Below are 13,386 nucleotides of genomic sequence, written 5' to 3'. Positions count from 1 at the left end.
TTGCTTTTCTCCCTGGGCACCCCCCCCCCCGCTGCGGTACTCCTGCTCGCCAAGCTCTTGCCCATGCTCGCACTCTGAACATTTCTGTCTCCTAAATGTGCTCACTCGCTCTGAAAGGCAGGAGGCATCTACCCCTACTTCTAAAAAGGTGAACCCCCACCTGCTGATCTTAAATCTCTTAAGAAACGTGACAAACAAATTAAGGACAAGCAGAGCAGATGCTTCACAGGGGTCAAGAAAGCCACCTCCTGCTCTGTGATTCTTGGAGATCTTTCTGTCCTCAGGAAAACAAAAGGAAATGACAAACGGGAAAAACTCTGAGAGGGGACAGGGACAGAGTCAGGGACATGTCACATGGAGAAGAGATGCCCCTGGTGTGATTTTGCCGCAGAGTATTACGCTTACTGAGTGGTAGGGGGATTGATGGCACAATTCTCAGGGAGTTGATTGCTCTTCGCTCAATGCAGTTATCTAATATAGAAGGCTACTTCTGTATATGTCTAATCTGCCCAATCTATCCCCAATGATAAAAGGACACTTTGTTTCAGATAGCAGAGGGTGCTTTCGGGGGTTGGTAGACCTACTCGAAGTAGCCACATTGTCTTCAGGAGTAGGTCCGCTGGGAAGCTGACAGACAATTCACGGTTAAAGACAGCTTCCATTGTTTGAACAAACTCCGGCTCGTTTTCTTTTGATCAAAAGTGCTTGGTGAAAGGTACAGCTTGGATTCTTTAAAGCAGCTCATTATAGTTTATATTTAGAAGTGGGAAGAATATATTATTAATTATAAGAAAGCTCTAAAGCAGGGAAGCTGTTTAATGTCCTTGATGAATAGAAGCGTTATTGTACTGATGGAAGGTTACGCAATTAGCAGTATATTCATTAGGAGTTCATCAGACATCAAACTGTCCTTATCTTTAGGATAGTACTAGAATAGCTGACAATTTGCTAGTTACTGCATAAGTGATAAGAGCAAGAGACAGGGACTGCCACAGGGAAATGCGATTAGTATAGTTTACGTATCAGTTATCTGCTGGTTTATATACATTACTGTACATCTCAATGTATGGACTAAGTACTCTCCTATTACCTCGATGTAAGTCTGTGGGTTTTGCTGGAAAAAAGTGGAAATGGAAGTTGGCCCCACATAGTTCTTGGCTTATATGGTTGCTAAATGGGCACAGACAGTGCACAGCCACTGACTGCAAGGATCATTAGAACTTTTTTCATGTCGTTTGTTCCCACAAGCCTTATTTACCAAGTTAGCTGGCTGATGGCTTCTTTCCAGCATCCTTCTGAGTGATGCTGACTTTGATCTCTTTAGCACTTTCAAATCCACAGTCTGCATACTGACCCTGTAAAACAGAGCCCCCCTTGCAGAGGCATTTCTCTATCTTTCTGCTCCAAAGAAATGCAGGAATTTTAACTAGAAGGAGCATCTCGGCAACGCGGGGATGTAACCTTCTTCACGTATTTGTCTCACAGGATGAGAAATTGAGAGTTTGAGATTTGCCTAAAACCACAGGAGGGACTAAGAGCCAGTGGTGAGATCAGAAGTTGGTCGTCTGAGTTCCTGGTCCTGTGCTCAGCCTCTTGTCTAAAAATGTGAGTAGTGACCAAGGTGACGTTGCTGGAGGCTTGCACTAAACCGGGTTCCAGTCGGTGAAAAGGAAGTAAATTATGTCTAGAAACTAACTTTTAACAGTTCAGGGTCCCAGTGCTGCAGAGTTGAAAGAGGACTGGAAAACACCCTGTCCTTTTTAACTGTAAACTAAGAAGAATCAAACACATTTGACTCAGTAAAATGTAAGTGAGTCTCTTGTCCAGAAAGCTGTGCAAAAATTCTGCTCCTAGATGCTTTCAAACTGCTCAGTAACAAATCACAAGAGTAAATAGGGTTGATTTACTGCGTGCTGTGTTCTAGGGTATTTTATCACCAGACCTTTAGCAAAGAAAGTTGATGTTAATAAAGCTGCAACGTCTTTAAGCCGAAAGCCTACGAGTAACGAAAGGAGCATTACTGCTGAGGAGGAGAATATAGCTGATGACTTGCATTTCTGAAAAGAAAACTCTTTCAGCAGCCGCCGCTAGGTCAGGCCTCGAGGGATATGGAAGTTAAGGCTTCGGAGCTGGGTCTGGTGTGCGCGTAGGATGCCTAGTTAATGGGAATTAGGTTGTGCTATATTAGCACGCAGCTGACACCGCCAGGCCGATACCTCCACAGATGACACGAGACTTGTAATAAGTCGCACACCCGTGGAGGACGGCCAAGGCAGCTGCTGGCCAGCTGTGCACCCCGCTCACCCTGAGGACTGGGTTTGGCAGCTGGCTCTGCTAATGGTGACAAGCATTCATGCCGAGCATTCGTGCCTTTACCTTCCGCCTCCCGTTTCTTCTTCGAGGCTCCTCCACCCGCCGGCGCGGCGGTGTTGGGCCTGCCCTGCCGCCCCGCTGCGCGGCTGCCCGTCTGCGCTGGCTCAGCAGTATTTCGTTCCCGGGAGGCTGGCCTGAATCAGCACAGCCTCGAAAGCGTCGTATGCCTCACTAATCGAGGGGCGATGCAGTGGACCCTGATCAATTTTAAAGGCCGTCTGCAGGCAGATTTGGGGTTCCCCAGTGGGCATCCCTCGAGGTAAGCAGAGGGAGAGGGTGCGGGCGGAGGACGGGAGCTCTGCTCTCGGCCAGGCGGAAGCCTGGGCTTCGCTTCCGCTTCTGGGACAGAGGAAAGGCAAATTTTGTTCCTCTTTTTTTGTCCACCCGAACACACCCACGGCTGCTCAGTAAAAGGAGAGGAGACTGACCTGAGCCTCCTGCGTTGCACGTGGCAACGTGTGCACAGCTTAACAGGGTGGTTTTACACCTAGACAGCAGCGGGATGGGAGGCTTGTGCAGGACAATGCTCTAAATTGTTCGTTTTCAAACCAGCTTTAAAAACAGTAGAGTTTTAAAGAAGATTTTTTGTTCCGGATAGAAAAAGGGAAGTATTTTAACTATCCATTTTAAAGCCATTTCCTTGGGATTTCTTTAATCTTTTTAATTTTTTTTTTTTTTTTTAGCATGAGGACTGCCTCTCACGAAAAGGAATGTTTAATAGCTTTGCTATTAGAAACGTATCTAAAGAAACCTGGGTGAGAGCTGACTTTTGCTACAGGTCTATTTGTTTGCTAACTAATAAAGTTAATTGTCAATTTATTAAATTATTAAACTTTTTAGGATCAGCAGGGCACATTGCTGCTTTAGGTACATCAGTAACAGGTTCTTCTGCCACTGTTCTCATTTCTTACTGTGAAGTCTAATTTTTTCACCATGTTTATCACTAAGGTCTTCTCCCCTTTCCTCTGCGCCTATCCGCGCCCCAGCTAAGGGCACGGGCAGTTGATCCCCGTGACCGCAGAGGCCGAAATAAAATTTTAAATAGCGCAAAATAAATTGAAGCGCTTTAATGAGGAGAGTCAGGTGGTAGCTGCTCTCGAAGAGCAGGTGGGTGGCGGGCAGCGGAGGGCAGGAGGCCTCGGTGGCGGCGCGGGGGTTCGCCGGGACGGGGGCAGCGTCCGGCCGTGCTGCCTCTGTCCGCCGAGCGGGCTGCGGCGACACTTGTGGCACCAGCCTCTTTGAAGACTTTGCCGCTGTACTTTTTTTTTTTTTTTTTTACCCATAAATACCAACAGAGACTGGTTTTGTGCTGATTTAAGTGAGTGCCTTGAACTCTTCCTGTGAGCAGATATAAGTTAAGGTTTTGTTCTTCTTGGGTCTAAGGGGGCTGGTGTGCCTCATGCCCGCTGCTGATAAAGAACAAAACAAAACCTTTATACAGTGACTCTCCTCTTAAAAATCAGTGTGGGAGTAACATCCGTTTGCAATTTAATGTGAGGGAGTAAAAGGAGCAGTCGGCAAGGGTATGTTCTGGTTGGTTTCTGCATTTAATACCGGCCTCCAGGATGCTGGCTGGGATGGACCGGTGGCTGGACCCGTTTTGGCAACCCTCAGTGTGGTCTGTGGCTGGTTCCTCTGGTTCTTCCTCTTTCAGTTCAAGTCAGTAGCAAAGTTTTGTGGGCCAGGATTTTTCCCTGGGTGCTTGAATGTTCTTCATTATAAGCCTTGGGTAAAGCACAGATTTGTCTCATCCGGAGAGAAGTCACGCGGAGGCCAAAGCTGGCAGCAGTGGGGAAGAGCGGCAGCCGGCCTCAGACTTCAGCTTGTGAAATGTTCCTTTTCCTCCCCGTGAGCCGGGAGGGCTCTGCCTCGTTGTGATTGAACTGGGCGCCGGCCTGTCATGACAAGGCAATGTGAATGTCTTCTCTGGCTTAATCTGAGTAGCCGTTTCTAGTGACCAGGTGGCTGTGGTGTCAGGAAAGATGCGAAGCTTTGTGTAGCATTCGAAGGTGGCAGGTGGTTCACGGTATCTCACGTGGCTACACACGCTATAGCGTTTTACTCAGACGAGATGGAGTAACTGCATCTACCGCGCGTCTGTTGTATGCCTTTTCTGCCCTTTTCTGCTGTACACCTTTTTCTTGCCCCTCTCGCTCAGCTGTGCAGCAGGACCAACACCACCTAGCACTGTGGAGACCCAAGTGAGTAGTGGTCAGGTGGGAGTTCTGCGCGTTACTGTTGCCCAGAGTCCGCATAAAGTGATAGTAAGGATTGCCGTCGGTGGGTCGTGTTACATCTTGGTTGAGCTTCTAAGAGGATTTGTGTGTCTTGAACCAACCCAGGGCTTAGGGACATCGTACTGGCGGCGATGAGAAGCTGGGCTGAGTGAACTAGCTGGAGCGCAAAGGCCGAGGCAGTCCAAGGATGGCCCTTGTTGGAGAACTGCTCGCCCTCTGTGCTGGGGCTTTGTATGTCCCCTGGGAAGGGTTTTGTTGTAATGAGTTGTTTGGGCGTAAAAGCTGCTGTAGGTTTCTCAGGGAATGACTGATACGTTCTTGACTTCCCCTGCGTTTAATGGCAGATAATAAAACGTGTTTTGTTTGGGAGGAGAGAGTCTTTACTGTATCATGTAGCTCTTTTTTATACTTAAATATAGTTTATGGTCTCACCATGGTGTTCACCCAGCCTTGACAGTGGAAGAATGTCAGTGTGTGTTGTATGGGCACTGCTAAAACCCTGCCTTTTCACAAGAGTTAGCTAATTAAAACAACAGCAACTGGGCCTGTTGTGCACCACAGATAAAGAATGGAAGTGCCATCAAAATAAAAGTTAAAATTAAAAATTAAACAAACCTTGTAGAGCTATGAAATTAATTAGGTGAGACATGCTCAGATGATTGTGTATTTGCTATGTTGCAGAAATACAGAAACAGCTGAAGTCCTGCCAGTGTGACTGAGGAGAAGGAAACGCTTTTCTTATCCTGGTTTGATGATTTTGATTTTAAAATGGGTGAATAAGACATGGCAGTCATGCATCTAAGAAAAATGATGGGCTAGTACTCTGAAGCCCCAGAGTACTAGTCCTCCCTGCCCTGCCCTGTGTGTTGCCTTCAGCAGTGCCAATCTCTCATACTTCTAGGAAAGGTTTGGGAGCAAACCAACCCCGAATATATCAGGATAGCTCTGAGCTTTGGTAAAGAATCCCTTCCTGACCCATGGAGGTGATTGACTGAAGCTTGATTATTTGTCACTGTAAAACCTGATACTTTTTTGTAATGTCTGTCTGTTTGAAACACGCCTTTCCTATTAAAGCCTTTCCTGTGCCTTGCTTTAATCTGTACAGTGAGCCTACGTTTCAATAACTAGGGTTAATCTTGGGATTTTGAATTCCTGATTATTTCACTTGAATCTCAGAGGTGATAATTACAAACGTGATAACCCGTACGAGAGCAAGGTACATGCTGTCTGTTCTGGACATGCTGAAGCCTTTGTGCACTAAGCCTATTTCATCCCTCCGATCTCTGGGTGGAGAAAGAGTTGGATGATGGTTGAAGACCCCTAACCTGTGCTATCTTATCGAAGCCTTTCTTACCAGCATACAAGAACACACTTAGTAAGGGCTGTACTACTCCGTGCGGTGGAGTGAAGTCTGTGTAAATCCTTTTCCATTCCCCTGGGAACTTGTGAACAGGAGTCACTATCAAACAGATCATGATGCAGAATCTGGCTTTTTCTCAGGCCTTTCAACTGTTCTCCCTGTTAATGATCTTACAATTGCTTGACCTTTATGGTTATGTTTTCTTAGTAGCTTTCCTAATTTATCTTTTGGGTCATTTATAGTAATTCTATGTTCAAAGTTTAACTTAATTATCTTTTTCTGCTGAAAGAATAGATTTTCACTTCTTCTTTGCCTTTGCATGCTCCCACAAAGGTTACTGTACATGAGTGCAGACTTATGCACTCCAAAACGTAGAGTCAGGTAGGAGCAGTCTGCGTCCTCGATCCTGGGAATCAGTATTGCCAGTGTGCTCCAGCTGTGACCTGACCGGACCGTCCTGTGCGAGCGGGTGGCTGGGTCAGCCTCCCCAGCCAAACCTGCCAACAGAGGGATCAGTAGTGATTTTGATTTGGTCTCCTTCCAAGTCTCCGAATGCTGTGGTCTTAATTCACATAAGCCACTAATCATGGCATTCATTTTGGCCTGGACTGCTTTCAACTGGAAATGTAAAGTCTCCTTTATTTTCTTAGTGATTTCAAGTGTATGCACAGTATAAACACGGCGAGCAAAGCAAATGCCGCAAATGGGTAGAGTTGCACGGACTTCGCTAGAAGATACAAGTTTGTGCAAAGCTTGCCGTCTCGGCAGACTCACGCTGCCGGACATGGCAGAAGGGGAGGCTGACTGCAGAATACTGATCTTTGTGGAAATAGTTCTCTGATGAACCTTCCCAGTAATGGCTTCCGAAGACACAGATGGAGATGCAGGCAGCCTGCTAAGCTGCGGGTTTGGCGGGATTTCCGTGTGGTCCTGGCATGCCGTGTACATCAGCATGAGAGAAACCCCTGGGCCACATCCATCATGGGTGTTGCTGCCCCCACACAAGCACTTCTCACTGTAAGTGAGGATCTTGTCTGATACTGTTTGGTTTGGGTTCCCTTGGCACAGAGAGAGGGTAAGGGAAATTATCCGAGTCTAACAATATGATTATATGGCACTCTTCAGCAGAAAATCTGGTAGCATCTTGCAGAGTTCAATGAAGCAAAGTAAGGTAACAGCAACCTGTCGCGAGCTACGGAGCGAACCTGCGGGCGAATGGGGTGGAAGCCTGTGTCACTCGTGTCCTCGGTGTACCCAGTGTCGGCTGGTGGCGAGGGGAGTCTGGAATATACAGGCATGTATTTTGTACAATGTATGTACAAAGTTGTGACTGAAATGCATTTTTGAATCATAAATCTCCCAGAATTGGGAACTCAGTCCTGAATTTCACTAAGCAATCTCTGCCCTTTGGCGCCCTCCCTCCTCCCGAACAGGTACTCGGTTGGCAGCTGTACTCGTCTTCAGTGGGAGCACAGAGGTACTAATATGGCACATGGGCGCATATGAACAGTTATTTTTTTCTTGGTATGTCTCTGGGGTAGGAACTGCCAGCTATGATGAAAGAAAATTTAAGGGCAGTATCTGAGGAGGAGAGCGCCTTGTTCCTTTAAAACCCCCCAAAATCCCTAAACTATCACTGAGGGGGAGAGGTAGGATTTTTAAAGTCCATAATAGAAGTAGCCTAGGAAGTTTTGCAGGAGGAAGTTATTGGGATGTCAGAAATGAATAAAACCATTTTAGTACAGTATTTTCTCTGCTATAAAATTAAGTTATGGGTTTGGGCTTTTTCCTGAGGAACCTGGGAAAAGGGAGGGGAGGGTGGTTGGGAGGAGATGGGGGGGGATATTTCAAGAGATGGAGAAACTGCTCAGACCTGTGAGATGATGTGTTTCCACAAAGGCTGGTCTTTTCACGGATGCAGTCTGTTGATGAAAAGTTGTGTGGGTTTCCCACCAGTAGAAGTTGCTTAATTACGTTTTGTGTATGCTCTTGGAGTACCTGTTTGGTGAGAACCTGACAAATGGTCTTCTGAAAGTAAATCAATTCTATTTTCTTGGGCTTTCTTGAATATACATGTTGTCCGGAGCCTGAAAAGCACAGCAGTGGCACAAGAGGAAGCAAACAGTGGGGCGCCAGTTAGGCTCTATGGTTCTGTGAAAGACTTTGTAGCCTCGTGTAAAGAAAAAGAAGAATGTGCCATTGGCGGTAGTGAGTAAATGGAACCTTCTTGTCTTCTTTGCTCTTGTCTTCTTATAAATAAACCATTGTTGTCCATCCTTGGCATTTGCAGTTCATTGTGATAAATTGGTCTTGATGTGTCTGACATTTCAACCAAGTTGTTTAATGGTGTTTCTCTGAAAAGGCAGGCCTTGCTATAACTTACGCTGGTCCAGAATATATCCAGGGTACGAGCTCTCGCTGTCACGTACGGCCCTAACCCTTTCCTTTCTGAGTGGATAAAGAGGAAAGGAGAAAGTAAACATTTTGGTCACATAAGCCCCAGAGGCCTGGGTTTGTGTAAGCAGTGTGTGGGAGCCTAAGCCTGGGTTGCGGTTGCTAAAAGCCTGTTTCGTGACATGGGTGACCACAGTGAGTCCACTCGCACTGCCCCAGCATCTCTGGGGAAAAAAAGGCTTACTGAAATAATGCAGAAGGATTTTCATCAAAATCTTGCTCTGAGTTTTAAGCAAGATCCCACCCGTTATCTGCCGGCGCTCACCAGGCTCGTGGCTTCCCTGCAGCGGTTGCTCGGGTGCAGAAACTGCTGGGACATGGAGACCTGGTGAGCTGCGGCCAACGGCAGCTTCCATTGCTGCGTCCCCGACCCTCCGGGCTTTGATTTACGTTTTTAAACGTCTGCAATTGCCCCGTCAGCGTCAGCGGGGTGATTAACACAGAGATTGCTTGCCATAAACGGGAACCTTCTGTCCATACCTTGCCAAGCCTTTCATCTTCCCAAAGCTATTAAGCACCTGCCCACAGCAGCCAAACAAAAGTAGTGCCCACACTTGAATTGCGAGCAGTAAATTACCTTTTTGCCGGTCGGTGATCACACCGTGTTATGACAGCGCTCTATAATTATGTGTCACCTTCTGCAAAATCAGCTGTGTAGAAGGTGTTCCCATGTGTCTTGACCCACTTCATTCTCAAGGGAGAGTTACCACGAGCATGAAAAAGCAGGTCCTACGTGGCATCGAAAGGGCATTTCTTTCCATTGCCGTAGTCCAGACAAGAACTAGAACGCTTTTTTGGGTTGTGGACCAGTAACCTGATTAAGATGTGTCTCCTTGATTTTTATTTTTAGTTTCCCATTTTTCCCAGTATGCCGGTCGAGTATGAACCTTACCCTTTAATGCACCGCACAAACGCGGACAGGAGGAAAACTTTCAAAGTTGCAAAAGCATGGAGAATCATTGGGAGTAATAAATCCTAGAGAGGAAAGTTATTTTTATCTCCTATTTTCCGAGCATTAAGTTTTGTTGCGGTAAAAATGGAAGTCCCCGAGCAGAGGGTGGCCGGGGAACAAGCCTCAACGCCAGCCCGGCCTGGGGAAGAGAGAGGCTCTGCCGCGGGGCAGCCGCTCGTGTCACAAAAACCCCGACGGGTGCTGGAGCACCAGAGTCGGGCACCGTCGTCCCTCTGTGCTGTATTTGTGGGAAAAAAGCCTTATTTTCATCTCAGCAGACCGGGGGCGCTGTGCGGGCTGGTGTCAGCTCCTGCTCGCCTTCCCGGTGTCGGGTGATTTTTATTACCAAACTGCTGCTAATAATAATAGTTTAAAAGCCTACATAGAATGGTTTTTCCCCCCTCTGTTGTGGATCATGCAGCATGCATAAAGGTTGTTTAGGCATGCAGCGAGCAAATTTCAACAAAGGGGCGCTGTCTTGCCCCAGGGTTATAAAACTTCATTACATGTGTTATTAACTGTCCATCTGTGGCAGGAGCTAATTTTTCTTGATGCATTGATTTGCCCACAGCTTCTAGAAACAAAGCTTTATATAGCGATTCAAGGTGTAGAGAAGCCAGAGAAATTCTGGGATTAAATGACACATCTTTCTAAGTGGCTGGTTGATGCTTTGGGGCTGTAAGAGGCCCCTCGAAGGCCTTCGGGTGCAGGTGAGAAGGAGGAGGTGCCGTTTCCATCCTCTCTTGCTTAGCACCTGGGAAGCTGGCTGGCTTTGCATGAAAATCTTTGCAATGTGAAAGATATCTTTAATTCAGAATTTAGGTTCGTGCCTTTTCAGTAGACCTGCAGCCATATATAACATTGCCATCATTAGCACTAAAGGAAAAATCCATATGCAAACGGTGCTTATTTTTTGCAGAAAGAGTAATTGGTGTATTTGATAAGCAAATTTACCCAATTAGATAATGATTCCAGAATATTAGAGGATATATTGTTCAAACTGTGCAACATTATACATTTGAAAGAATATATTATTTAAACTGTGGGACGTTATGTGTTCGAGCAGCCTTGTCACAATAAACGTAGATATGTTGCTCTTCTCTTCAGACTAGTATGAATAGTAAGTAACTTCATTGCAGGAAAAAGGAAGGAATTTTAGCAATGCAAAGTAGTTATACAAAGAGAATGAGCTTCACAGCTTGCTTGGTTCCAGATAAATTTAGCAGGGCTTTTTTCATAGTTGCATTCTTGCATGTACTGGGATTTTTGCTTAGCTCACAGTCACTTCTCATCTAGGTAGTTAGAGTTAGGCTTGTGTAGCACCTGTGAGTTCATGCTTATGCTTTCCACTTACTTTCCCAGGTTTAGTGACCATAATCTGCCCAGAGCATGAAGTTTGGAAATTGCCCTACAGAACCAAGCACATAAAATAAACCCCGATGCTAAAATCAGGCAACTCATTTTTCTGACATATTTGGAGGTCCTATTTGCAGAGTAGTTTGTCCAGCGTTACCTGCTGCTGCACGGGGTGCTAGCGCTGTAATGGCAACAGGTCAATGTAAGCAGGGGGAGTCACTGCACAAAGACAGCGAGGAGAAGGTGGGATGGGCAGGAGACCGCAGGAGCGCTAGAGAACAGCGGGGCCGGTGCGCACTTCGCTGCCCCTCAGTCACCGAGGTGGCCGCAAGCAAGAGGCTGCGAGGGAGCGGCGGCGAGGAAAAGTCGTGCGCGCATCTGAGTTCTGCTCTGCTCCACTGAATTCCCCTGCGTTTTTAAAGTTAAGTTTCTGGGGTTTTCTTGAAAGAAACCCTAGCTTTTCTGAGTTTAAAAGTCTCATGATCTCTTTTGGGGACACTCATGCGAGAGAAGATTTAAGCAGTCACACCTCAAAACTGTGGCTGACTTGGGGTCTCGTTACAGTATGTCAGCACGTTGAGCCATGCAAAATAAAAATAACTTTAGAAGCGCAAACTATGTTAGCGATGTCTAGAGTTTTGTTAAACTTTTTTTTTCTTTGTTTTATTCTTCTAGCCAAGCAAGTATGTCCAGCTGAAAAAATTAGCTGTGGAGACTTAAGCAACAAATGTATCCCGTCGTCCTGGAGATGTGATGGGCAGAAGGACTGTGAGAGCGGTATTGATGAGGCTGGTTGCACTCCCGGTGAGTTGGAGTAATGCTTTAGTACGTATGCAACGTCTCCATTGAGGACTGTAGAAGTCCTAAAGTGACTTTTACAAATTGCGTGTAAAGGGATGACTTTTCCTGCCAGCAAAATTCATTCACTCCCCATTTGCAATGCTAAGTAGTGGATTTTAGCAAAAGAGAGGAAAAAAGACTTCTCCAGTTGGAGCTGGCTGAAGAATACAAAGTGAACTGTATGGAGAACTGAGTATTCTTTTACTCCTGTAGTAGACTATAGCTAGTCAGTCTGAAACACGAGTATCAGGATTAGTACCCAGATGACTTTAGAAGAGCTTGGAGGACAGCGTTCAAATCCTCATCTGTGACAGCCCAGCAGTTCGCTGCCACCTCCCTCCTCCTGCAGAGTGTAGGGCTATAGGCTAAGGGTAGCTTCTGCTAGGATATACTAAATAGGCCTGGACAGTTCTTTGTAAATAGCTTGTTGACTTGACTGATCAGGGAGACAATGATATTTACTGTTAAGTTATTTATTGTGTTAGACAATGCTATTTACTGTTAACGATTTTAAATTCAGTCCCTAAACGGTCACTGCCTTTTATTAGGCCTTTCTCTGCTGAATAACAAAATTCTTTAATAGTGTTTTCCCTCTGAAAACTCCAGCTCTCTGTAATCAAGTCACGTCTCAAACTGTTTCTGTGGATAAAACTAAAACATATTTAGTTCTGTATGCTTCTAACCGTCAAGCATTTTCTTTTCAATGAGTGCCTAACTCATTTTTAAGGCTCCCTTTGGTATCGCAACTGATTTTCCAACTTTTGCTCTATGCAGACCACCAGAAATTAGGCAGTATCAGTCTTACCAGGACCGTGCAGAAGTAAAACCACCTTTCTAATCCTGTTCTCATACATCTTTACATTTGTCTGTATTAAATTCTTGTGCAAATGGTCCTAGGCTCTTAAGAAGCTGTCTCTTGCTCTGTGTGACAGTCATTGCAGATGAAATCAGCAATTTTCTTTTTACTTTTAGATTTTTAGTGATATTGTTGAGTAGTAACATGGAAACACACTGATGTTTCTGTAGTTGATAACTGGATTTTGAGCTCTGATACCTACCTAGCTCTTAATCAACTTTATGTCTGCCTTACTAAAGTTGTATAATGAAAATGGTTTCATAAGAAAATGTTGAGGTTCTGAGAAAAACACCCTGGATACATTGATTTCTGTACAGGCAGCTTTGCTATCGCAGAAAATACAATCTTACCGAAGATTTTACTCTCTGAGCAACCTGTTCCAGTGTTTAGCCACTCATTATGAAGAATTTTTTCCTGCATGCAGTTGAAATTTTCCTTGTTGCAGCTCGTGCCCATTGACTCTTGTCCTTTTGCTTTGCACCTCTGAGAAGAGTTGGGTCTAATTCACTTACCTACAGAATAGACACGTTTTCCAAAGCATTTCCTTTCCACTTTTGGAATGACTTAGAAGTCCAGGGGTATCGGCAAGAGGTTGCTGTGGGTGTGCTGAGCTCTGAGTAGTTCCTGTTGGGTTTGCTCGCAGGGCAAAGGCGTGGGTTGCCTTGCAGGACCTCCTGTTTCATGTGAGCGTGGGCGTTTCCTAAGTAATAAGTTATTAAGACATGGTAGCTTGGTAATGTTCTTACACTGCTGGTCCTGTGTCCCTTAAGCTAATTAAGTTATTTTGGCAGTTTTCAAGTCTTTTCTTTGTTATCTGCGTGAAAACCTTAGTGTTCTCTCTGTGGGATATGTATTTTTTTCCACTGAATAGGAGGCACCTTTGGATTAGAGGCAAGTTCAGAAGAGAATTGTAATTGCTTGTGAAAAAACAGTTCTTTCTGCAGTATGAATTAGTGAA

General features: G+C 45.5%; 1 protein-coding gene across 5 annotated transcripts in view; it reads left to right on the top strand.

Annotated features, from left to right (window-relative positions):
* LRP8 (LDL receptor related protein 8) overlaps positions 1–13,386 on the top strand; it is a 193,605-nt gene that overhangs the window by 138,869 nt on the left and 41,350 nt on the right. For all 5 annotated transcript variants that reach the window (XM_068953191.1, XM_068953189.1, XM_068953190.1 and 2 more), the window contains one exon: positions 11,408–11,536. In XM_068953191.1, coding sequence (XP_068809292.1) covers positions 11,408–11,536 — 129 coding nt within the window. The remainder of the gene's footprint in view (positions 1–11,407; positions 11,537–13,386) is intronic.

Source organism: Struthio camelus, chromosome 8, assembly GCF_040807025.1.
Source record: "Struthio camelus isolate bStrCam1 chromosome 8, bStrCam1.hap1, whole genome shotgun sequence".
In the NCBI taxonomy this organism is placed as follows: Eukaryota; Metazoa; Chordata; class Aves; order Struthioniformes; family Struthionidae; genus Struthio; species Struthio camelus.
This window is presented reverse-complemented; position numbering and strand designations above follow the sequence as displayed.